Source organism: Chanodichthys erythropterus, chromosome 18, assembly GCF_024489055.1.
Source record: "Chanodichthys erythropterus isolate Z2021 chromosome 18, ASM2448905v1, whole genome shotgun sequence".
Classification (NCBI taxonomy): domain Eukaryota; kingdom Metazoa; phylum Chordata; class Actinopteri; order Cypriniformes; family Xenocyprididae; genus Chanodichthys; species Chanodichthys erythropterus.
Genome location: NC_090238.1, coordinates 7,012,514 through 7,037,989, shown reverse-complemented (window position 1 = coordinate 7,037,989; position 25,476 = coordinate 7,012,514). Strand labels below are relative to the sequence as shown.

The 25,476-nt window shown below is 37.4% G+C and overlaps 3 protein-coding genes across 9 annotated transcripts; 2 read left to right on the top strand and 1 right to left on the bottom strand.

Annotated features, from left to right (window-relative positions):
• The first annotated feature begins 124 nt into the window (after positions 1–124).
• On the top strand, positions 125–5,860 carry LOC137006104 (TatD DNase domain containing 3-like). 5 transcript variants are annotated; one of them, XM_067366555.1, is made up of 12 exons: positions 125–269; positions 363–395; positions 476–549; positions 618–696; positions 780–842; positions 1,870–1,979; positions 3,237–3,292; positions 3,382–3,494; positions 3,898–3,978; positions 4,069–4,152; positions 5,179–5,253; positions 5,797–5,860. In XM_067366555.1, the coding sequence occupies exons 1-11, from the start codon at positions 216–218 to the stop codon at positions 5,191–5,193; spliced, it is 762 nt and encodes a 253-aa protein (XP_067222656.1). In that variant the 5' UTR covers positions 125–215; the 3' UTR covers positions 5,194–5,253; positions 5,797–5,860. The 5 variants fall into 5 exon arrangements, with proteins under 5 accessions (XP_067222656.1, XP_067222655.1, XP_067222654.1 ...); XM_067366554.1 differs by lacking the exons at positions 5,179–5,253; positions 5,797–5,860 and adding an exon at positions 4,328–4,471; XM_067366553.1 differs by lacking the exons at positions 5,179–5,253; positions 5,797–5,860 and having other exon boundaries at positions 3,904–3,978; positions 4,069–4,474.
• On the top strand, positions 5,803–16,568 carry coq8ab (coenzyme Q8A, genome duplicate b). Of its 3 annotated transcripts, XM_067366549.1 has the most exons (15): positions 5,803–5,919; positions 6,046–6,309; positions 6,497–6,563; positions 6,662–6,736; positions 6,819–6,944; positions 10,168–10,253; positions 13,963–14,103; positions 14,200–14,281; positions 14,359–14,452; positions 15,087–15,228; positions 15,332–15,439; positions 15,527–15,592; positions 15,679–15,765; positions 16,002–16,079; positions 16,273–16,405. In XM_067366549.1, the coding sequence occupies exons 1-14, from the start codon at positions 5,809–5,811 to the stop codon at positions 16,038–16,040; spliced, it is 1,488 nt and encodes a 495-aa protein (XP_067222650.1). In that variant the 5' UTR covers positions 5,803–5,808; the 3' UTR covers positions 16,041–16,079; positions 16,273–16,405. The 3 variants fall into 3 exon arrangements, with proteins under 3 accessions (XP_067222650.1, XP_067222647.1, XP_067222648.1); XM_067366546.1 differs by lacking the exon at positions 16,002–16,079 and having other exon boundaries at positions 16,273–16,568; XM_067366547.1 differs by having other exon boundaries at positions 16,002–16,410.
• A 714-nt stretch (positions 16,569–17,282) lies between these two features.
• Positions 17,283–24,971, bottom strand: LOC137006103 (proton-coupled zinc antiporter SLC30A2-like). The gene is made up of 8 exons (XM_067366550.1): positions 24,607–24,971; positions 24,329–24,513; positions 24,000–24,146; positions 21,085–21,238; positions 20,346–20,532; positions 17,721–17,826; positions 17,504–17,638; positions 17,283–17,431 (listed from the first exon to the last, which is right to left on the bottom strand). The coding sequence occupies exons 1-8, from the start codon at positions 24,684–24,686 to the stop codon at positions 17,304–17,306; spliced, it is 1,122 nt and encodes a 373-aa protein (XP_067222651.1). The 5' UTR covers positions 24,687–24,971; the 3' UTR covers positions 17,283–17,303.
• Positions 24,972–25,476: the final 505 nt, after the last annotated feature.

The following is a 25,476-nucleotide window of genomic DNA, read 5'->3' as shown; positions in this document are numbered from 1 at the left end:
TGAATATTAATTACGTACCACGACGTTCGCCGATGATTGGCTGAACGGCAGGAAGGTTACCGAAAAACACTGGAGTACCTAATTAATATTCATAACATAAACCTTCGCCGTAGTGGGATTCGTAATGAGGTAAAGACTGTCATATCCGTTTCTGTAGTTTACATCTGCTGATCCATTCGGACTGTCGTTTTGAACGATCTGAAAAATATACATCTATGCAAGGATATATCGATTGTCACTGTCATATTTCTGCCGAGGATTTTGACAGTGTAAGAAAGCAATATAGTTGCAAGGTTCATAATACTATGAAACTAACGTTATCTGAGAAGTTTCTTAATGAGTGTGTGTTGTGTTTATTTTAGGACATTGAAGATGTCATTGGAGAGTCTAAAAAGGTACCTCTTTCTGTCTATATTCTCGTTCAATCTGATATCCATAGTAAGAGTGCAATAATGTTTGTTGTTTCATTTTTTAGGCTGGGCTTGTTGCCCTTCTTGCTGTAGCAGAGCATGCTGGTGAATTTGAGAAAATTATACAGCTCTCACAAAGGTATATCTTATATATTCATTTATATATTTTCAGCAAACTCAATATTAAGTGGTTTTAATATCCTATAGGTTCCCTGGATTCATTATGCCATGTCTTGGAGTTCATCCTGTCCAAGATCCAACACAACCCAGAGGGGCCTTGCCTGAGGTCTAAAATATGTTCATATAAAGATACATTTATTTTATTTACTGTCTTCCAGCTTACACAGTTTTCTTCTTTCTGCCCCTCAGGATTTAGATGCTGCCTTACCGCTGATTGAAAAATACAAAGAGCACATTGTAGCTATTGGTGAGGTTAGACATATACTGTATGTCTAACAAGTTATTATTGGTTTAGAATAGAGTTCTGTAAGATTTAAATCCCTTAATTGTCTAATAAATAGAAAAGAGCCATTATTTCACTGATGCGTGGATGCACTGTTAATGCAGTCTAACATTCTTGGTCAAACTTTTGTTAAAGGATTAGTCCACTTTTAAATATACTCTTCCTGATAATTTACTCACCCCCATGTCTTTCTTTCATCAGTCGAAAATAAATTAAGGTTTTTGATGAAAACATTCCAGGATTATTCTCCATATAGTGAACTTCAATGGCCTCCAAATGTTTAAAGGTCAAAATTACAGTTTCAGTGCAGCTTCAAAGGGCTTTAAACCATACCAAACGAGGAATAAGGGTCTTATCTAGCAAAACGATGAGTCAGTTTCGGAAAATTAACAACTGTATGCTTTATAAACACAAAATATCGCCTTAAACGTACTTCCACTTTCTGCATTCTTCAAAACGCTTACGCCGTATGCCCTACACCTTCCCTATTCTACTTATGAAAACAAAAACGAAACTGGCACCGCGATCGTTCCGTAAGTAGAATAGGGAAGGTGCAGGACATACATTTTTGAAGAATATGGAATGCAGTCTGGCGGAAGCACTTGCAAGGTGAGCATTTGAGTTTATAAAGCATATACATTTTTATTTATATATTTTACGTTTCGCTAGATAAGACCCTTAATCCTCGTCTGGTATCGTTTAAAGCCCTTTGAAGCTGCACTGAAACCTTAATTTCGACGTCTGGAGGCCATTGAAGTCCACTATATGGAGAATAATCCTGGAATGTTTTCATCAAAAACCTTAATTTCATTTCGACTGACGAAAGAAAGACATGAGCATCTTGGATGACATGGGAATGAGTAAATTATCAGGAAAAGTTTGATTAAAAGTGGACTAATCCTTTAATGCAGGCAAAAAAGTCTTCCTCTTTCAGCAGTAACTAAATTAATTATTTATTGTTATGATGTTTTTATTAATATGTATCATCATATGTAGGTTGGCCTGGATTTCACACCACGTGTAGTTAACAGTGATGCTGGGAAAGACGGTCAGAGACAGGTACTCATTCGACAGGCCGAAATCGCGAAACAGTTGAATCTGCCTCTGTAAGTGTCAGTCTTCTAGCTTTTTATATTTGTGCAGTGTTGGGAAGGTTACTTTGGAAATGTAATGGGTTACAGATTACAAGTTACTCTATTTAATAAGCAGTTTAACTATTTTAATTACTTTATTAAAGTAATGTAACTGATTATATTTTATTACTTTTTAAAAAAATAAAGCATATACATAAACCCAAGCAGGAAATAAAACCTTTATTTAATAAGCATATGTCCTATTCTGTGTCCTAAACTCCTTAAAGCTGCAATACATAAAATTTGTGCAGCAAAATATCCAAAAACCACTAGGCCAGTGTTATATATTTTGTTCACTTGAGTACTTACAATATCCCAAATGGTTCCAACTATTTGTAAATCATGAGAAAATTGCAATTTTAACCAAGGCTCCGGGACGTGTGACGAGTCGCCTGTCAATTGCGTCATACCCACGTTACCCTCGGCTTCCGGTTTTTCGTAGAAACCATGGAAACACCAAAGACTTTAATAGACAAGGTTTTGATACATGCATAGACAGAAAACTAATTATTGTTATATAGCTCAACACGTTTAGTCTCATTGTTTAAAATAAATCTAATTTTCTTGATTATTATATTTATTTTTTGCAATTAGTACCATGCTTTCCCATGCCTCAGAGAAAAACACTATTTTGTCAATAGCTAATAGCATAACAGCATAGCTAATAGCATAAACAGATGCAGGTATATTTTTAGTAACCGTAATACAGTAATGTCCTGCTCTGCTTCATACTACATTAATGTTAATAGTAGCATCCATGAACATGATTTCTGCCTGAGTCCTATCCCGACTTCTCTCCACCGGCTGTGAGGTGAAGACCACATGTCCCAAGATTCCACACTCAAATTTGCCGTCATCAAGCTACGACTTTGTTTTGAATAGGCGACCTCTAGCGGACGAAAAACTACATACTACACCTTTAAACACTGGCGTCTCGTATTTTAGAGCAGTCAATGCAATTTGAAATCAATTAAACAAATTAATGTTATTCAACATATCCTAGCTTTTTAAAGAAAATATTCAGATGTAACACCCTTTGTAATCATTAACATTTTCATAAGTAACTAATTCAATTACACATTTTTTCTCAGTAACTGTAACAGATTACAGTTACATTTACTTTGTAATTAAGTTACGTAACTCTGTTACATGTAACTAGTTACACCCCAACACTGTATTTGTGCACATAAAAAAATGATCTTTCATATAGCAATGCATTTTGTCTGTTAGGAATGTTCACTCCAGATCTGCTGGAAGACCAACCATCCATCTTTTGAAGGAGCTGGGTATGCATACCAAAACATGCATTGACAAGCAGTGTATATTTATAAATTGGTTGCTTTTCATGATTTCAATCTTGTTTGTTTTCAACAAGGTATAGAAAATGCACTTCTTCATGCATTTGACGGAAAACCTTCGGTTGCAATGGAGGGTGTAAAAGCTGGTTATTTTTTCTCAATACCTCCATCCATTGTAAGGAGTGATCAGGTAAATATAACCTGCTGAAAAAAGGTTTTGAGCTCTCTTTACAGTATGTGCTCTGCCAATAGACATACACTCCAAACCAAAAGCTTGAGTATAATTCATCTAGAGTAACAGAAATGTAAATCTGTGAATAGTGACACGAATTGTGTCAAACAAATCTTATACTTTAATCATTCTCTCAGCCAACTTCTAAATTATTACATTTTTAGTTTTGTACGAATATATATATATATATATATATATATATATATATATATATATATATATATATATATATATAATTTATATATATATGTATATATATATATATGAGATATATATATATATATATATATATATAAGAGATATAATAATTTACAATAATACAATATTAGTCACATATCACATGATATCCACCTTTCATAAGAAGCAGAAGCTGGTGAAGCAGGTTCCTCTGGAGAGCATGTGTTTAGAGACAGACGCTCCTGCGCTGGGACCTGAAAAGCAGGTGCGTCAATTTATCGTTTTTTTTTTTTTTTTTGTCATAAACATGATTTGACATTCTGGCATTTTATTGACATCTTTGTTTTTACTCTAGGTGAGGAATGTACCAAGGAACATCAGCATCAGTGCCGAATATATCGCCAAAATCAAAGGAATTCCCTTGGAGAAGGTCATAGAGGTCACTACCCAGAATGCCCTGCATCTTTTCCCCAAATTAAAAACATTTATCAAAGCTTGACATTAATACTGCACCTCTCCAAAGCTGCTTAAAACTGTCCTTTAAACATACAAATGTGTTTTGTTGTGTAGAAATTGTGATCACAAAAAAAATATATATATATCTTTTTTTTCAGAGGACATTACAATTTTCATTCAAATAAATGAAAATAAGCAAAGAGTATTGCAGTGATTTTGATTCAAGATGTAGCCCATTGTTCTCATGACTGCAAATGACCACAACTACCAAAGCAGAAGAAACGTCTTTTGAGAATAGTTTTAAATATGTAATAAAATAAAAATATAAATAAATACAGTGGGTCTCAAACTTGTTTATGAAGTCAATGAGCAACAAGTTTACTTACACCAGGCTAATGCAAGCATGTGAAGATTTTTACGCACACATCCAGCATGTTCATAGTATAGTCAAAGACATAACATTGTTCATTAGGGTAAACTATAGAAATGGATGTCCTGGCAGAAAAACTTTGATGCTGTAAAAATGAAAATGCAGAACTTGCGTTTACCTGTAGATGGCAGAAAATACTTGATATTTGTGTCTCCAATCTAAAAAAGGGCGGTCTGTAGGAAGGGTTGCCAAGTCTGAGGTTTTTCCCACATTGAGCTACTACTCCGCGGGTTAAAGGCAAAGACTATTGACATATTCATTGCATAAATTATATTTGACTGATATTTTATATTCCACCAATGATAACACTTAACTAGATGTTAGGTTTTCATTATGCATAACAGTGGCTGTAAAATATGTATTTTAAGTATGGGAATTTGTGCTATTTTTTAATTGGCCATTGGGCTAGTTTTGTTACGTAGACTTGGCAACCCTGTTCCGTAGAGCCGCGCGCCGCCTAGAGGAAGAAGCGCTTAGTGAATCTTTTTTGTTGCTGCTGGTAACTTTTGCTGCTGCCTCAGTTCCTCAGCTCACTGTTTTCACACTGTTTCTTTTGCATATCCTCGTATGTTTGGACAGCTCACGGAAACTTAATGGAGTTTGATCACAGTCTATCATAAATGAAGACTTCAGTGAATGACACTAAGGATTATAGTAAGTAGTTTATAGTTTTGCTTTGAAAAAGCTTTGTTTGGTCTGTAAGTTCAATGCTGTCACTTAATTGTTAAATGGAGTTTGAATCAGGAATCACTGTAGAATAAGCATCGAATAGGGTTCATTCTGAATTCAAGAATCTGGATTCTGAATTCAACCCTCAGCTTGCAATCTGGAGAATTCATTTTTAAATTTCTGAATTTAATCTGAACAACTGTAAAGTGTAGTTATATATAATAATACATATATACATGTAGTATACACATATATATGTAATGTGTGTGTGTGTGTGTAGGTGTGTGTGTGTGTGTGTGTGTGTGTAGGCTATATGTGTATATATATTTTTTTATTCAAAATATGCATAAAACAATATTAGTATCTCAATATAGTAGCGTTAGTTTTTGGTATTTTATTTATTTTTGTTATTTTAGTACATTAATTTAATTAAACGGAATTAAATAAGTTTAAGGTTTTACATTGTATTTAAGTAAAAAAAAAAAAAAGTCCTAGTTTTAGTAAAACAAAAGAATCCTCTCTCTACAGCTCTGAAAGGGAATGAAAATGGCAGCTGATTTGTTATTGATGAGGGGAATCAACAGGTTCAGAAAAGTTACACTTGGAGGTCAAAAACGAGTCCTTTTTAACACACCTCACCTGAAAGAACAGGTAAGATTGACAAACTGCTGTCTGAATAGTCTTTAATTATCTGCCATGATTTGAAGTCAACATTTCCAAAGCGTCATCCATCCAGAGCAGATTTTTACTTTGTTTGTCCTGCATGTTTGGTTTCAGGGGTGTGGCAGTTGCGGACACCAGAATGCCTCCAGGTTTAGTGGCGTGGTGGGTGTTGTTGAATGTGCCAGAGGTCGTGACAGGTATTTGGGGAGATCTGGACACAGGCTATTTGGAGAGGCTATTCGTCCAGCTCAACAGCACTTCTATGGACAGATCTGTTTATTCCACCAAGATCACAGATATTATAGTGGACTGAAAAGAGAAGGTGTTGACACAACCAAAGATGCCAAAACACCTGATTCCAGAAAACATAAGCAAATGGTACAGCACACTAAACTAAATTCTTGTTGGTTACACGGCCCTGATTGAAAGTGTTGAAGTTTAAATGTTATAGTCTGATTTACTTTGAATACTTTAACATTTATGCAGCATTACAACTAGATTTTTATCTCAAAGCAGTAACTATGAAAACACCTTCTGCGATTGTTATCTACTGTTGTTTTCTCAGCTAAGCGAGAGTGCCAGAGAGAGAAAAGTGCCAGTCACGAGGCTGGGAAGGTTGGTAAACTTTGGAGGTGAGATAACACACACATTATAGTGTGATTGCTTATTTAATTAGCTAAAAAAGGCTTTGGTAAACAAGGAAATGCTAAATATTTAATGATTCCCACAGGTTTAGCTTTTGGACTGGGCCTTGGAGCCATTGCTGAAGTGGCAAAGAAGAGTCTTGCACCTGGAGATAAATCGGGTGGGAAGACGTGGTTGGACATTATGGATCAATTGATTGTTGGGTTAGTTGGGTTATTTTATTCCTCTCTCCTCTTTGGCAGGACAGAAAAAAGCAATTCTGGACTCAAACCCCTTCATATCAGAGGCCAATGCTGAAAGGATTGTTCGGACTCTCTGCAAAGTGAGAGGAGCCGCACTTAAACTGGGACAGATGCTCAGCATCCAGGGTGAGAGATACTTCCAAACACCTCTGTCTGTAGCGATAATGAATATTTGTGCAGTCATTTTTAAATTCAGCTGAACGTTTATTTGAAGTAACCCAGATATTTAATGAAATGTCCTAACCTTTCAAATTATATATAAATAAATATAAATATATGCATTAGGTGTAACGTTACATGTATTCATCCCAAACTGTCACGGTTCGGTGCATACAGTTAAAGCGATCCACAGTGTACGGGGTAAGGTAACGCTGTTTGCTAACCGCCACAACAGGAGAAAGCGCATGAGAAGAAGAACAGATGATCTATGCATAGATAATATTTACATTTAAAGGGTTAGTTCACCCAAAAATGAAAATAATGTAATTTATTACTCACTCTCATGTCGTTCTCCACCCCTAAGATCTTCGTTCATCATCGGAACACAAATTAAGATATTTTTGATGAAATCCGATGGCTCAGTGAGGCCTGCATTCACAGCAATGACACTTCCTCTCTCAGGATCCATAAAGGTACTAAAAACATATTTAAATCATTTCATGTGAGTACAGTGGTTCAATCTTAATATTATAAAGCGACGAGAATAACAAAATAATGACTATTTAACAATATCTAGTGATGGCCAATTTCAAAACACTGCTTCATGAAGCTTCGGAGCTTTACGAATCAAATCATTGGTTCGGAGCGCCAAAGTCACCTGATTTCAGCAGTTTGGCGGTTTGATACGCGATCCGAATCGCTGATTCGACTCAAAAGAGTTTTTTGAAATCGGCCATTACTAGATATTGTTAAAAAGTCGCTATTTTGTTTTTTTGGTGCACAAAAAACATTCTCGTCGCTTTATAATAATAAACCACTGTACTCACATGAACAGATTTAAATATGTTTTTAGTACCTTTATGGATCTTAAGAGAGGAAGTACCGTTGCTGTCTATGCAGGCCTCGCTGGGCCATTGGATTTAATAAAAAATATCTTAACTTGTGTTCCGAAGATGAACGAAGGTCTTACGGGTGTAGAATGACATGAGGGCGAGTAATAAATGACATTATTTTCATTTTTGGGTGAACTAACCCTTTAATCTTTCAAGCAATGTTTTAGCTGTGGAAAGACATCAATAAAAAAAGCTCGAGAATAATATCTCGCAAAGCATTACATTTACCTCAGGCAAGTCAAATTTAGTGTCCACAGCATGTTAGTTCACTAGAGAATTGAACTCTAGAGGGGAGCATTTCACTAAATATATGCACTATATTAGCTTATATATTCATTATATTTACTTTACCTGTTAGTAATGTCTTAATTATTTAATATATGTTTAAATAGATTTGTCATGAAAACAAGTTATGACTGTAACTGTGAAAATGATTATATTTCATAAATTTCAAAAATCTAAAAAATACTTTTATAATTAGATTTAGAAGTTAATGCAAAACCTTCCTCATGTGCAATTTACTTGCTTTTTTTGTGTTGATTTTTATATCTAAAAATAAATAGCAACTGAATTGAACAGTTTGGGCTCTGTTATTAATTGTAACTACAGATGCACCGATTCTAAATTTCTCCACCGATACGTTAACTGATTATTCAGCGTGATATCTGCCGATACCGATAGTTCGGGGGTTCTGCCTTTTATACCTTCCTTTTAAATGAATGATGGTTTCATTATAATTAATAATTAATCATTATATTTTTAATTATTATATTTTGAAAGAAATGCAAATAAAAACTTTATTCTCTCCATTTCATCAGCTTGTTTCAGAGTAACTGGTATCAGTTATAAACATAAACACATTACTCAAATTAATATTAACACACATTAACTAAATTATGAAGATTAAATTAATATATCTTAACTTTATGAATGTTATTAATTCATATAATTTCTATCAATATTGAACATCAAACTATTTTTTTTAGCATTTTCTTTACACAAAGCACAAATGCAGTGCACTTTCCTGCCCTCTTTTGATTGACAGAATATATCGGCTCTGACTATTGGCTGTTTTTACACTATCGGCCGATACCAATTACTGGCCGATATATCGGTGCATCTCTAATTGTAACCTTTAATATTATAGCAATGTGCAAGAAAGTGCTCCCTGTACATGATTTACAGCTGAGACAGTTTTTTTATGCTTAAGAAAATGTTAATTATAATTGAATTTATTTAAAGACAGACACAAAAAATAATCTACTGTTTAATGAAAAGAAAATAAGAAGCAATTTTACGTTTAGTTTTTTCCCCCCGCTGTACCACACCAGGGTTATTACTGAAAGGTCATGTTTGTGGACATAAAATGAGATCTATAAATGAGATCTGTAAACTATATAATAACCTGTTATATGTCAAATTTAAATTTAATTAATAAATTATGTTTTTATTATAGAAGGTTTTTATTAGAGGTGATTGCTGATCAGTGATCTGGTCTGAAGTGATTTGGTCATTTTTCTTTTGATCAGTAAATATCCCCCTAACAACACCCTAGCAACATCCTGGCAACCACACTAAACAGTTTAGCATCATAATGCCACCATTCATGTAAATTTAATTTGGCATTACTAATGTTATCACAAATATTTAAAAATAGGATGGAATACCATAAGACTTTGAATTTGCTGTTGAAATAGCCTTAGAAATATAAGTAAAGAAGGTGATGTTTGGTTATCTTGTAAGGCGTTCAGTGACACATTTTACAAAGTGCTCCCAGTGCTAATGTATTGTGTCAAATGCTTTTTACCACTTGTTTTTTTCTCTGATTCGGCCACTACCCTTGACATTGACCTGTTTTCTATACTGGCAGGGTTTATTCCTGTTAAGAATTTGACACAAATGTCATTCTGAATATCATTACACCCCTCCCCTCGACAAAGTGTAGGGCTGTTTATGTTGCTGACTGCATTCTGTACCTTTCCACTTGTTAAAAGGAAAGTAGATGAAGACAGAAAGCTGATAAGATCACATTAAGTCTCTTTTAATCTGTTGTTGTCTTTTAAAAAGGGCAATAGTATATTATGTGCCATGTCATTGAGGTGAAGGACTCAGCTAGCTGGAATATGTCACGACCCAAAATAAGAAAACCAGCTGGCCACAATAACCATGCAAAGCTTTTTTTAGTGCTTCATGCCATTCATGCTGCAAATGTACATATTCAGAGCTTGCTTAAAGTGTGTTTGCATGATATTGCTACACAATGATCTTTGGTTCTGCTCATGTTTTCTTGTCCATAGACGATGCTTTCATCAACCCTCAGCTTGCAAAGATCTTTGACCGTGTTCGACAGAGCGCTGACTTCATGCCCACCAAGCAAATGATGGTATAGCCTCAAATGTGAGAGTTGAAAACACAAACAAAACAGCTTTTACATCTAAAAGTCAGTGATGGGGGTTGCCCATTACAAGTAACTTGAGTTACGTAATCAGATTACATTTCTCAAGTATAATTTTTTAAATTTACAACAACATATGAGTTACTTTTTCAAATATATAATGCAAGTTATTTTGTTTTCCCATTTATTGACTGACAGCTCTCTTGTCCCCATGTTAAGAGAAATCAGGAGTAAGTGCAGAGGCGTTGTGTGTAACATGATGGGTATTGTAGTTCGAGACTAAATGTGAACATAAATTTACTCATCTCACTTGCACAAAAACAGATTCAGTATTCCTCAAAATGAATAAAAACAGTCTAATGCAAACTATTACGCAAACCTGCAATAATGAAATACATTAAATATCACAAATATACTTTATGTATTTAATCTCACTTTATTAACCAATGTATTTGCTTCAGACCTTCAATGATCCAATTCAACCATACTAATAGGCAAAAATGACTTTAGATAAACATCACATTTGTGTTGCTTTTTTCTTTTTTTATTGCTGAAGTAAGAGTTGAACTTTCTTCTCCTGCATCATTTCTCTTTTTCACATTTATGTGAAAGGTGTAAAAAGGCCTTTAATGTACATTTTCCAAAAGTAAAACTCTGGGTCCAGCCCAGGTGAGAAAAAGTAAGGCAAAAGTAACATAAATCATTTCTTAAGTAGTAAACTAGTAACACAATTAGTTACTTTTTTAGGGAATAATGCAATATTGTAATGCATTACTTTTAAAAGTAACTTTCCCCAACACTGCTTGAAGTCGACATTAAAAAATGTTTGAAAGTCATTTTATGTCTGTAATTTGAATTTTTATGCTGATGAGCTGAAATTATATAAAATATATAATAAAAGATAATCAATTTTGACTTTATTGAAATAATTAAGGCTACGTCTACATTAATCCAGATACATTTGAAAACAGCGTTTTTTGTTTCAAAATGCTCTCCATCCACACTAGCTTTTCAAGTGTTTTCCAAAAGATTCTTGTCCACATTATAATGCTGAAAAATGTTGAAATCATCATACTGTGTATGCTAAAATGTAATAATGGCTCACTGTTATACGATACAGAGAGACCAGACATAATAAAGTTCTCACGTAGATCTTCTGGCACAATTATTTTATTAGCAAAATGTGTTTTGGGTAGACTGGGTAAACCCAGCCTGATCTTCCAGCGATTTGATTTCACCCGGAAACTCAGTCTGGAAACCCGTACATTCATTTCTGCTGCATCTGTTACACTTTTGCGGGAGCCAATCACAGACTGGCTTATCCACCTTGCTCGCTATTGGTGGGTACAGAGCTCTTTCTATGGCTCTGGGCGGGTATAACACGATGACGTCTCTCGCACGACCGTCAATCCAATTCCTTTTAACCTCTCAACGATGCTAAATGACTTCTTCAGTTTAGCAAACAAATCGCTCGAGTGGGTGTAAATATCACTCACATTCATGTTTTTTTGCACAACCTGCAAAAATCGCTCGATGCCATTGCTGCTTCTGCAAACCGCTGATCAATGCTACAAACCAATACAAACTAAGCCTGTCTGGAGTTTTTGCATCGCTCTGCAAAGTACGTCACCCATCTGATTGGTGTGAATAATGCTCGTTGATCAGCCTCTTGTGCAGTAGGAAATACATAGCAAACTCCCCAGACCAATGTTCAATTTTAAATTGAGCTTAGTCTGGTGATAGCCAGACAATGTTTTGGGTGTAACGTTCAATAATCAGAGTCTCATCTCCCGTTCCCTTTAAAAGCCAGGTTGAGGGTTTCTGTATTCCACCATGTAAAATAGCAAATCTGCCATGGTGCAAGCGCATGCCGGATTCGCTATTTACATGGTGGAGTATAGACACCCCTTAACCTGACGAGTCAGTTTAAATACATGTGTGTATTGCCACGATTGGTCAAATAATTAGCCAATTTCATCTGTCATTACTGCAAATAGGTAACTCTGATACATGCAATGATTGTCCATTGTGACATGTAGGTATTTTTATTAGGGCTGTCAAAATAACGATTTCGATTAATTAATCTGAGAAAAAAATAATGCGTTAAAAAAAATAACGCAGATTAATCCATTCCGTATTGACCTTTGAACCTGGAGCCATTCTAGCCACCATTCGACTGTAAAATGTAGGAGGAAGACGACTGCTGCACTGACGGACAGAACGAGCGAGCTCTCTCTGTCTTCAAAGTGAAGTGTTTTCTGTGTTGACAAATCTTTTGCGATGTCTTAATAACAATCGCGATTCGTACGCAACGCGTCAACGTCCACTATTGTCCAATAGCAAGAGTGGTTAGTAAAATTAGCCTTAATAATCCACAATATTTTCAGGTTATTTCAATGACAATGTGTAGTAAATTAGGCCTTCCTATAAATTCAGTTAATTTAGAGTGGAGTGAGGTGAAACCAGAACAAAGCAAGTTGTTGTTAGCGAGGTGCATTCAATTGTATAAGGTAGAAAATTATATTATTAGTTAATATAACTTCTAAATGCTAATTTTTAATACTTTTCAGGTTTAGCAAAAAAAAAATTCTTCTCTTACAAAGCTATAAAATATTTTTTTTTTGCAAAGAGGGCAAGAAAGAATTACAGTGAGAGTGATGGGTACTTTATTGTCAGTATTGGGCTCGCAGATCACGTGGGTAGGGCACTTTTTACTGTTTGTGTGGATGACCATGTCTGTCACCACCGAAGACCATTTTTGACCCAGGAAAACCCTGCATTGATTCATTTGAATTGAAATATTTAATACTTTCACAGCGATAATTATGTATGCGATTAATTTAGATTAATAAGAGTATGTAATTAATTAGATTAACATTTTTAATCAATTGACAGCCCTAATTTTTATCTTATATACACACAATAATAATATTTTACATTGTAATCCTTTTATTTTTAATATTTGGCATGTTTGTGAGATGCTGCACTGGGCGCCACATCCGCGTCCCTGTGTGTGTAACAAGCAGAATGTATGTGCGTTCATCCATAATCTCCCTTTAAATAAAAAATAAAAAAAATACTGTGCCATTGACTTTAGACCAGGTTTCAGTCGTTCAATGGCGCAGTCGTTTTCAGTTGCCTCAATATAGCAACACGCCAACAATGCGCCTGAACACACCTCGTTTTCAGACCAGCATGCCCATGGGCGAACAGATGGGCATGAGTGCATTTGCTATGTAAACAACGTGGTGCTGGATAACTGCGTTGGGCTGAAACTAGCAAAAAACACTTGTCGCGCCTGGCTTCGCATTGCACCGGGTGTATGATAGGGCCTTTAATGGTTTACAGCAGGACAGCAATTGCGAGTGAATGTCATCTTTGCAGGAAGTAGACTAACATTTATCTTTAGCAACACTGGTATAAACACATATACATTATGTGTCACATGACTAAACATGCATCATCTTTTTTTAAGATGCATCATAAATTTTCAGTCTACACTACAACATCTACTATCCACTTGGGAGAGGGCCTTCAAAAAGCTGTTTTTGCAGAACAAAAACCACAAAATGTTTAGGAAAAAAATGCATTTCAAATGCATTTGGATTAGTGTAGACTTATCCTGAGATAATACTTCACAGATAAGTTTAAAAATAAAATAAGATTTAGTTTTATGGTTTGTTTATCATTCGGACAGAAAACGGTGGTCGGTGATCTGGGCCCAAACTGGCAGGATAAACTAGAGTACTTTGAGGAGCGTCCGTTTGCAGCTGCCTCAATCGGTCAGGTTCACTTGGCCAGAATGAAGGACGGCAGAGAGGTGGCCATGAAAATCCAGGTATGAGAGCTGGTTTTGTTTCATAGTGTTTCACGTATGCGCTTTGTGCGGCTAGACCTAGGCATTAAATAATTGAACATTATTATGTGCTGCCAGTATCCAGGAGTGGCCAAAAGTATAAACAGCGACGTCAACAACCTAATGACAGTCCTCAGTATCAGCAATGCTTTACCTGAAGGTATGAATTATGTTGTCTCAGAATACTTTTGATTTCAGTTCTATTGTAACCATATCTGTTGTTCTGTTCATGTGAAGGTTTGTTTCCTGAGCATCTCATAGAGGTCATGAGCAGGGAATTGGCTTTGGAGTGTGATTATGTACGGGAAGCCAAATGTGCCAAGAAATTTCAGTGAGTATTTCAGTAACAATATCCAAAGTGTGGGCCCATAATCTCAGCATAGTTAATTTAAATGAGAATCAAATGAGACTTTATACTCAGGTTAGGCTGCAGACCAGTGTTATTTGAAGTATTATTTATATGCTATTATAGTATTTATTAATATCTTTTAATTAGCTTTTATTTTTATATTTTCAGTTTTCACTTTAATTTTAGTTAAGTTTTTGCTTCTGTGATTATGATTTTTTTTTTATTTGCTTTATATATATATGTGTGTATATATATATATATATATATATATATATATATATATATATATATATATATATATATATATTATATATATATATAATATATTTGTAATTTTAGTATTTTAACTTACTTTTTTTTGTTATTTGCCAAGGCAACATTTCTAACACTCATTTAAGTATTTTTTTTTTATTGTTTTATTTTATTTTAGCCTTTTTTCCCCAATTAAGGTAAGGCAAGGCAATTGATCAATGTCTAAGATTAGTGAAAAAATTTGCAAATTCATCATGTTAAGCTTAGTGTTTCTGGATCATTCTGTAATACATTGTGTATGTAGAGTCCAATATTTCTAATTTAGCACAGGTGTAACATTCTGTCTGTGTTAATATCATTACAGGGAGTTACTGAAGGGCCATCCTTATTTCTACGTGCCAAATGTTGTGGATGAACTGAGCAGCCAGCATGTCCTCACCACGGAGCTGGTGTCCGGTTTCCCTTTGGATAAGGCTGATGACCTGCCACAGGAACTCAAGAACGAGGTGAATCCGGCCACACATGCCTTCAGACTGATGTAGTCTTCATTAAAAAGGTCTTTTTGTAGACCTGATGATGTTCATACTGTTCATATCTGCTCTTTGTCAGATCTGTGAGCAAATTCTGATTCTGTGTTTGCGTGAACTCTTTGAGTTTCGATACATGCAGACGGATCCGAACTGGTCGAATTTCTTTTTTGACCCACAAACACACAAGGTATTTCTTTGTTTTCATTGTATATTTGGAATTATTTAATCTGCATTGTTTTTATTACATTAAACATTGTCTGGGATTCATATGCAGGTTGCTCTGTTAGACTTTGGAGCCACTAGAGGTTTCGATGCGAGCTTCACTGATGTCTATATTGAGGTAACACTATAAACTTTACATCGCATATTTATGACATTGTTTCATAATTTGTGACAATTCTTGAAATTGATTTTTTTCTTTATCAGATTATCAAGGCTGCTGCAGACAGGAACAGAGAGGGAGTTTTAAGACGGTCGATCGATATGAAATTTCTGACCGGATACGAGTCAAAGGTACAGTAATTTACACCAAAGAGCACACAGACCTAAAAATAACATGTTTCACCTGCCCAAACACTCTATAATGGTTTTGTTATGAGTCTTTGGACACATCATATCCTGTTAGGCCACTGCCACAAACATTTTTTAACTTGTTTGAGAAGCTCCATTTGCATAGTGAACTTTGAACATTCATAAATGTGAATGGAATTGACCCCACATGCTTGCCTTTATTTTTCCGGTCCGGCTAGATGTCTGTAGCCCCCTCCTCCCCAGCACCACCTGTCTAGATCTTTTATGGGGTTGTCTTGGAGCAGCAAAACCAATATGTTTATATTTCTCATTATAAAATGTTAAAAACTAAATTATTAAATCTTAATTCTACTTCTATAAAATCAAATTTGAATCACAGTTTGCATCCTTTTTCCTTCTAGACCTCAAATCAAATTTAAAAATTAAATTCTCAATTCATTTCTGATTGGCAAACAAACCTTGAGTGTAATTTTATTTCGCTCTTTTCAGGCAATGGAAGACGCCCATGTGGATGCGGTGATGATCCTTGGGGAAGCGTTCGCGTTAGACGAGCCATTTGACTTTGGTTCCCAGAGCACAACAGAGCGGATTCACAGTCTGATTCCTGTGATGCTGAAGGAGCGTCTGACTCCTCCACCGGAGGAAACCTACTCACTGCACCGAAAGATGGGTGGCTCCTTCCTTATCTGCTCTCGCCTGAAGGCCAAGATAAGCTGCAAAAACATGTTCCAGGAGGCCTACACTAAATACTGGACAGATCGGCAAAAGGAAACTGCAAAATGAACCATTGGGCTTATCAATGTGTGTGTGTGTGTGTACAAGACAAAAATGGATTTGAAAAGAATTAAATGCATTATGCTAGAATGATGAATATGCACTTTATTTACAGCAGTAAATGGGGGGTCTTTGGCTGTGGATTATACTTGAATAATATAATTGAATACGTATATATATTTAGAAACCAGGAGAAAACTGTTAAAAGTTGTTTTGTGATGTGTGGTTTGCATTTCAGTCTTGAGTAAAATACAGAACCTTAAAGTTATAGAACCAAATATTACCTAAATTGCCAAGATGACATCAGACAAAGCATACATTTTGTTTATTTTGTGATCTAATTCACTGGAAAATATTTAAGAATCTTTCATTGTTTGAACTGTCATCTGTTATTGTACTAAACGCTCATGTCATTCTAAAGCTTAATTTTTCTGAAGTCCATGTTTTAAACCCGTATGGTTGTCTTTCTTCAATGGAAAACAAAAGGAGAAGAGGCTTACGCTGGTTTTGGAACAGTGATTTTCATTAAAAATTTGACCACAGTGTTTGATAAAACAAATATGCTCAAAAACATATCACAGTTTGTGTCCAAAAAATAGCATGTTATTCTTTCTTTTAAAGTGCAGAGTACTGTCCCTTAATGACAAAACTTGTGCCTTAGAAAAACTAACATTTATTGTAAAAATGTATGTTCATATACATGTATTATACACGCAACCTGTTTAATGAGAAGCTAAAATCCCATGTCAGTCCATCGGGTCCTGGCACTGTAAGCAATAAGACTCTGTTTGAATGGTGATATTTCTGAATCCATAATCTGTCTGGAGCAGTTTGGTCATGTTCATCAGCACAGTCTGTGGGTTGGTTTGTTCATCTGGAAATTAAATCATTTGTTTGGGTTAAACAGCCATTTTTGGAGAAGCATTTGAATTTGCACATGTTTTACCTATGACTGCATGAACAGAGATATGCGTTTCGCTTGTGGTTAGAGACCACATGCGCAGACTGTGTGTAGATTTGACTCCACCCACTGCCAGTAGATCGTCATTCACTGAGTCGAAGTCAACACCACGTGGGACTCCTTCAGATAAAACATGAGCTATTAGCTTATGTGTCAAGATTTTTGGCATTTATGATCATATGCAGATCAACCAATCACTTGCCTTCCATGAGTATTTTGAATATGTCTTTCAAGATGGTGAGTGTTGTTCCAAGCACAAGTATTGAAAACAGAAAAGTACAAATTGGATCTGCTATTTTCCATTCAGGCTGTTGGGACAAAGAAACAAAAGTTGTAGGAACATGTATTGCATATGCAGCTGTTCGAAAAATATTTGCACATACTCTCTTAAAAATAAAGGTTCCACAAGGGGATTTTTAAATGAAATGAAAGACCCATTTTGATTCCTCAAAGACCCTTTCAGTGAAATTTTTTTTAAAGAACCATTTTTTCATTTTAAAACTCTAAAAAATAACTTTACACTATAGCAGGGGTCAAACTTGGTCCTGGAGGGCCACTGTCCTGCAGAGTTTAGCTCCAATTTGCCTCAACACACCCGAGGCCAGTCAGTCATGGTGATCAGCAATGGCGGCTCTGAGTCAAGTCTTTCATGGTGGAAACGGCAGTCAAACAGAGATGAATCATTGCACCCACTCTTTGCAATCTTCATTGCTGCCATTCTCCACCTTAATGGTGGAGAGCTGCCACAGGGGATTCCAATCATGTACAGAACTGATGGCAGACTCCTGACAAGGATATCACACAGATATCGGCAATGGACACTCTGCTAGACCAAGCCCAAGAGGAGGCCATTCCTCTGGCGGAGTGGACCCTCACCCCTATAGGGCACTGCAAGCCCAAGGGCTTTACTATCCAATTTTTCACATTTACAATAATGTTTCTCTTTGAGTCTCTGCACTCTGAAGGGTGTGGAAATCATCAAAGGCACATAGCCTCTTCTTGGTTTAAGGACAACTTTACTGTGATTAGGTTGAGGCAAGATGCATCCAGTGAAACAGCCTGCAAATTGCCAACTCGCTTGACTGATGCCAAAGCTAGCAGAAGGGCAGTCTTTAGCGAGAGAGGCCGAAGGTTGGCTGTTGTGAGCGGCTCAAAGTTTTGAGTGCTCTCAGGACTGTGGAGAGGTCCCAGGATGGAATAGTGTGTGGATAGTGAGGTGGATTCAGCCTCCTGGCCCCTCTGAGAAACCTGACAACCAAGTCAATTTTCCCAATGGATTAGCCAGTTATAGGAACGTGGTACACTGCAATAGCTGCCACCAATACCTTAAGCGTGGACAGGGTGCTTCCGCCGTCCAGCACCTCTTGTAGAAATGAGAGTATTGATGCGTTCCCGCAAGATAGAGGGTCTACATTCGAGGCTGAACACAAGCCGGAAAAAAATCGACCATTTTTGGGTGTATAGGCACCTGGAAGAAGGTGCCCGTGCCTCAGAGATTGTATTCATCACCTTCCGGGAAAGACCCAAAGGAGAGACGGAAGAAACAAGGAGAGCTATTTTGTCAGCATTCTTGATCTCTGTTAAATTAAGTCAAAGGTGGCACTCGAGGACCACAAATTTGTCCATGGCTCGACCAAGCTCTTGGGTGTAGACTTAGTGGCACGCAGGGCGAGGTCGTCAAATTTTTGATGGAAGTTTTGAAGGATGCTGGATCAGGTCCAGACTCATCCATAGCACGGAGAAGTTTGGACTGGTAGACCTGAAGGACTGCCATTGTATGCAGGGCGGATCCAGCTTGACCATTTGTGGTGTACGCTCTGTCCGCAAAGGCTGATTTAGTCCTGCATGGCTTAGAGGGATAAGCGGTTTAGTTTTGTATGGTGTAAAATGCTGTACCCATTTTTTTCCGTGCTGTCAACGGAGGTGAAAGCAGACAAAGAGGAATAATGGACACATGCTGAGTAGGGGGCATGCCATGACTTTGTCAGTTCTTTGTGGACTTCTGGGAAGAACGGGCTGGCCACTGGCATGGGGCCTGTTGATGGCGCCCAGGCTGCAGGAACCATTTGTCGAGGCGCCTGCGGGTGGTGGTTGGGGGAGTTTGCCCAGTCCTCCGCTTCAGAGACATAGTGTTGTCATACATGAGTGCTGGGCCTACGTGAGCTCGCTGTAGCCCGGTTGCTCAACTTTTTCCTCCGTCTCGGCTCGAGAGGGGAAGAGAATGGGAGAGTATGCGAGGCAGGATCACTTTCCTTAAAAAAAGCGATCCACGAGTGCAGCAGTGCGAGAGTCCGTGAGCGCAGCCTCGGTGTGGGCCCAGCCCAGCCAAGCAATACACTCTGTGTGCTCGTTAATGAATGTCACAGAACCGTGAACATTGAAATATGTTGTTCAATTATTGAAATTTTAACTTAAAATCTTAGGGAGTACCTCAAGTAAATATTTTGTCACAGAGGTTGACAAAAAGTTTGGGAATCTCAGCATTAGATAATGAAATATCAAAGCAAGTGGCATTTATTTGACAGAACGATTTTAGCTTAGAGGATCATGTTGATACAAATATGACAATCTATGCCTGTGTTCCTCTGTGTGAACTTAAAGAGAACTGACTTCATGCATCCGCTAAAAATAATGAAAACACCAGGTGATTCAAACATATTGAGCTCAAATGATGAAGAGGAGTTAGTGATAGTGAGGAGAAACAACCCTGCAACATCTGAGACGCAATGATCTGATTAATCACTTTCACACATTTATTAATCTGACTAAATGTCCATAAAAGTAAAAGTCTGAGAGTTTATGTGCCAGTAATAGTAATGATACTAACCCTGAAGTAGATGATCACGGCAGCCAGCAGCACGCCTAAACTTTGCAGTAAATCTCCCAGCACGTGAATAAAAGCAGCCCTCACGCTGGTGTTTCTGTGATCTTCTGTGAGGCCGTGAGAATGACCCGAGACACTGAGAGAGCTGTGAGCGTGATGAACCGGAGACTGGTGGAGAATAAAAGCCAAACTGATGGAAACAACAACAAAAAAAGATTTTTCTTACTTGGCATTTTTGTCTTGTTTTCCATTACAAAAATATAGTCTTAAATCAAGATATATTTACATGTTTTCTGAAAGAATAATCAAAATGAAGTGAGTTTAAGCTTAAAAATGCATCAATGGGGTCAGAAAAATAATCTTGTTTATCTTTTGATTTAAGTTTATTTTTCTGACCCCATTGACAGATTTTCTTGTTTTAAGCATAAACTCACTTAATTTATACATTTTTCAGAAAACAAAACTTAAATCAATTTGCTTCTCAAGTAAATGTATCTTGATTTAAGAAAGTTTAGATATTTTACTGAAAAACAAGTCAAAAAGACTGTGTGTAAGTGTGTAAGAAAAGGAAGTGGCGCAATGCAATACACAATTGCCAAAATCATTCATGCTTATCGCACAAATAGTGTAGAATGAGCTTCATGCCAGAGTTTATTTGTAGTGTTTTTCCTTATCCAACCATGAGTATGAACACGTGTAATTGACTTAAACACAACTAATGAAATCAAATAACATCACTCACAAGATGTTGAGTGCTACAGCACATCCAGCTGTGATTATCATGACACCACTGTGTATCTCATAATCATCACTGATGATCCTCTGAACAGCGATGAGAACAAGAACCACCGTCACAGTCCAGATGGACAGAACAGATAGAAGAGCCCCTAAAACCTCTGGACAAAACAAATGACAGAAACACATTTGGAACAGTTGGCATAGTTATCAAATGTAATTTTGAAGAAATGAATAAAACATTAGTAACAATATACATATCGGTCAAAAGTTTGGAATTTTGATTTTTTTTTTTTTTTTTTTGTAAAGACAACTTTTCTGCTCATCAAGGCTCCATTTATTTGATTAAAAAATTTAAAACAGTAATATTGTGAAAATATTATTACAATTTCAAATAATTTTTTTTTGTTTTAATACATTTAAAAATGTAATTTATTCCTGTGATGCAAAGCAGAATTTTCAGCATCATACTCCAGTCTTCAGTGTCACATGACCCTTCAGAAATCACCCAAATATGCTGATTTGCTGCTCAAGAAACATTTCTAAATATTATCAATTTTGAAAACAGTTGAGCTGCTTCACATATTTGAAACTGTTTTAAACTTTTTTTAAAAGAATGCATTAAATTGATCAAAAGTGACAGTTAAGACATGTTATTTTACAAAAGATTTTTATTTCAACTAAATGCTGTTCTTTTGAACTTTCTATTCCTCAAACAATCCTGAAAAAAAATAAAATAAATCACAGTTCTAGTAAAACAGTTCATTTAAATTTTAATAATATTTCACATGTTAGCCTTGGTGACTTTCAAAAAACATAAAAATATACATATACATTTTATAATATACATTTATTTGAAGCTGCTGGTGTCTCTGGAGTCTTAAGAACCTCTCCATGCAGGCTGGCAATTGCATAAAGTTTCATTTCAGCCACTACTAACCAAAGTTCACCAAGTGAAACGTTTTCATTGGGTTAAGAAATACATGAAGACTCATTTTTAAATAGTTTTATTCACTGAAGAATCCCATATTTGAATGGGTGGTCTCTAGATAAATGGATTTCTGGATGGTTGGTGAGTGTCCAACACAATGTCAGCAAGGAGCTAGTGGTTGATGATTTGGGCTGGAATATTGGGAAGTGAGATGGAAGGTCCCCTTATGTTTCTGAGGGTGTCAAAATGACTTCAGCAAGATATGTGGTATGATCACTGACCATTTTCTGCAATGGTATAAAAAGGATAGTGCCTTCTGAAATAAAAGCATTTTCATTCAGGACAATGAATTATCCCATGCTGCAAAAAAAAAAAAAAAAAAAAAAAAAAAAAAATATGGCTACACCCCTGGGCACAGAACATCCCAAAGTAGAGGCGGTGGACAGGGCAGGGAGGCGTGGGGAGGCAGTGCGTTCCTGAAACACAAGCTCGCTGTCTGTGGCTGAGAGTGAGGAAGCTGTCAGCACCAACCCAGTATGACCCAGAGATTTTGGAAACTGCTCTTTTATTGAAAACAGAAATAAAATGGAACACAGGATTTTCCACCCGGACCTCCACAGGGGGAAGGAGTGGTGCCTTCACCGTCTCCTGGGACAGAGCAGTCCCCTCCATCTCTGGACCACTCGCCTCATGGCCGCTTAGGTGTCTTCTTCTTGGATGGCTTAGCGGTCTGGACGGGCTGCATCGCCTTCCTGTGGAAGGCTCGGGGAGGACGGGATGGTTACGGTCTCCTGGGAGCCTGTGCAGCTGCAGGGGGATGCCCTCGGCGACAGGCAGGGAAATGGGGGCGTCGTGAAAGCAATGTGGTATAGAGGAAAATAAAATCGAAGGAGTCTTTTGCCCCGCGGCGCCTTTTGCCCCTTTGTACCCTATATATATATGTAACGGAGGCCAGCTAGTAGTCGCTGTGCGAGTAAACCTCACTCCTCTGATCTCAAGAGATGCTCTAGCGGTTGCAGCCTTTAGCCTCCTCGTTAGAGCATCCGACTCCCACGGCGGAGACCCAGGTTTGAGGCCCGCGCAGAGCGGGGCAAGTAGGACCTGTGTGGAGTGGTTACATTGGTGCCGCCATGACCCGGATGGGAGTGAGCTTTAGGGGGGTGAATGTAACGGAGGCCAGCTAGTAGTAACTGGTAACTGTGTGAGTAAACCTCACTCCACTTCTCTCAAGAGATGCTCTAGCTACGAATACTGGGGGTTGCAGCCTTTAGCCTACTTGTTAGAGCGTCCGACTCCCACGCCGGAGACCCAGGTTCGAAGCTCGCATAGAGCAGGGTGGTGAGGAACTGGGTGAGGGGTTACATTGGTGCCGTGACCCAGATGGGAGTGAGGTTTAGGGGGGTGAGTGTAACGGAGGCCAGCTAGTAGTAACTGTGCGAGTAAACCTCACTCCACTTCTCTCAAGAGATGCTCTAGTGACTAATGCTAGGGGTTGCAGCCTTTAGCCTCCTCGTTAGAGCGTCCAACTCCCACGGCAGAGACCCAGGTTTGAGGCACGCGCAAAGCGGGCAAGTAGGACCTGTGTGGAGTGGTTACATTGGTGCCGTGACCCGGATGGGAGTGAGGTTTAGGGGGGTGAGTGTAACGGAGGCCAGCTAGTAGTAACTGTGCGAGTAAACCTCACTCCACTTCTCTCAAGAGATGCTCTAGCGACTAATGCTGGGGGTTGCAGCCTTTAGCCTACTTGTTAGAGCGTCCGACTCCCACGCCAGAGACCTAAGTTCGAGGCTCGCATAGAGCAGGGCGGTGAGGAACTGGGTGAGGGGTTACATTGGTGCCGTGACGTGGATGGGAGTGAGGTTTAGGGGGGTGAGTGTAACGGAGGCCAGCTAGCAGTCGCTGTGTGAGTAAACCTCACTCCTCTGATCTCAGCGGGGCGAGTAGGACCTGGGTAAGGGTTTACATATACTAAAGGACATACACACACAGACCTGATCGATGCCATCCAAAGGTCAGATGTTTGGAAGGTGGTCTGGAGGAAATCCATAGCGAGAAGAGACTGATCAAAACGCTGCCAAAGTCAGTGAGAAGATGAGCAGCATCAGTCATTATAGCGAGACTGTGAGCAGCGTATCCACCTACGAGAACAACAGAAAGTCAAGACAGTACCATCCATGACCTGCTACAGATATTGATTCACAGATAATGGAAAGAAAATAATAACATCTGTCACAGTATGTAATAGTATGTCATGTAATGTCAATTTTTGCAATGAGCGGATTAGGCTCTTAAAACAGTGCATGCCTTTTTTTATTCTCACCAATGACTTCTCCGATCATGAAGATCAAGCACACAACACATGTGATGAGTAACTTTCTCCGGGCCTGTGTTTTGTCCTGGTGCTTCAAGCTTGTGTCTTTCAGGCTGTGACAATGAAAAGCTTGTGTGTCACGTTTACACTCAGACTGAGTGCTGAGGTATTCATCGTCTGAATTATCCAGCAGACTAGAGGAAAGTTTCAAAACAGAATGAAGAAATCGAGATCAAACACTTCGAATAACAGCAGAATGATTGATTAACTGAGTTTGAAAGACTTACGCCGAAAGTTCAAGTGAGTCTGTCAAGGTCTTGTTCTGCTTGCTCAGCTGGACTTTCTCCAAATTCACCATGGAGACCATTAATAAAAAAAATCCTTCCAAATAGTAAATTCCAAATAAATAGTGCTTGTAATTTACAGGGCAGATTGTTTAAAAAAAACAAAAACATGTATTTAAATCTCTAAAACTTTGAAAATGAACTAAAGTTAAACTTTAAGTTTCCAGTAAGTTTTATGCCATATGCTGTTTCACATGCTGCTGCTATAACATGCCGGGAAAAATGAGTCAGTGCAGTGAAACCGTTTAGTTTTCATCAAGGTCACTTTTCCAAAACTAGAGATAAAGTGGAAAAAAACGATTGGAGGGTTTGGATAACAGATGTGCACATATACACATTTTCACTGCTGTAAAGATGTCTATAGAGAGCAAATTCACATGAACAAACTCACACTGAAAACTTGAGTCGATACAAGAATCATCTATATTTATTATTCTTTCATATTTCCTCATAATATTAATATTGCAGCAGCAGTCATTTGCCAATCATTACAATTATTAACAAAAATATACAACCAGAATCTCAGACAAAACCATCCCTGAGGCCGTGCAATATTACCACAACAGCAACAAAATATTAATTTTTAAATTACCAGCTGCTGTGTGGCAAAATTTCAGTGGTCCTTTGAACTCAGTGGGACAAACCGTACCTGAACCCCTGCCCTAATTGATCATATGGCATAATGATCTTTTTGATACATTCATTTGAAACTTTTAAAAGGTTAATATCATATTAAATGATCATATATCTTTAAATGGTTATTTCAGAGTTTGATTGAAACAGTGACAAAAACCACATAAAATGTCAATGTTT

What these genes read in the sequence shown, in the direction of transcription:
- coq8ab (XM_067366546.1), top strand. Translation starts at nt 5,809, where the DNA reads ATGAAAATGGCAGCTGATTTGTTATTGATGAGGGGAATCAACAGGTTC. An exon ending in ACAGATGCTCAGCATCCAGG is followed by an intron (nt 6,945 to 10,167) that starts GTGAGAGATACT and finishes TCTTGTCCATAG; the next exon opens with ACGATGCTTTCATCAACCCT. An exon ending in TGCCCACCAAGCAAATGATG is followed by an intron (nt 10,254 to 13,962) that starts GTATAGCCTCAA and finishes TCATTCGGACAG; the next exon opens with AAAACGGTGGTCGGTGATCT.
- LOC137006104 (XM_067366551.1), top strand. Translation starts at nt 216, where the DNA reads ATGCAAGGATATATCGATTGTCACTGTCATATTTCTGCCGAGGATTTT. An exon ending in AAACAGTTGAATCTGCCTCT is followed by an intron (nt 1,980 to 3,236) that starts GTAAGTGTCAGT and finishes TTTGTCTGTTAG; the next exon opens with GAATGTTCACTCCAGATCTG. An exon ending in CCATTGTAAGGAGTGATCAG is followed by an intron (nt 3,495 to 3,897) that starts GTAAATATAACC and finishes ACCTTTCATAAG; the next exon opens with AAGCAGAAGCTGGTGAAGCA.
- LOC137006103 (XM_067366550.1), bottom strand. Translation starts at nt 24,686, where the DNA reads ATGGTCTCCATGGTGAATTTGGAGAAAGTCCAGCTGAGCAAGCAGAAC. An exon ending in CATGATCGGAGAAGTCATTG is followed by an intron (nt 24,147 to 24,328) that starts GTGAGAATAAAA and finishes TTGTTCTCGTAG; the next exon opens with GTGGATACGCTGCTCACAGT. An exon ending in CTTTGGATGGCATCGATCAG is followed by an intron (nt 21,239 to 23,999) that starts GTCTGTGTGTGT and finishes TGTTTTGTCCAG; the next exon opens with AGGTTTTAGGGGCTCTTCTA.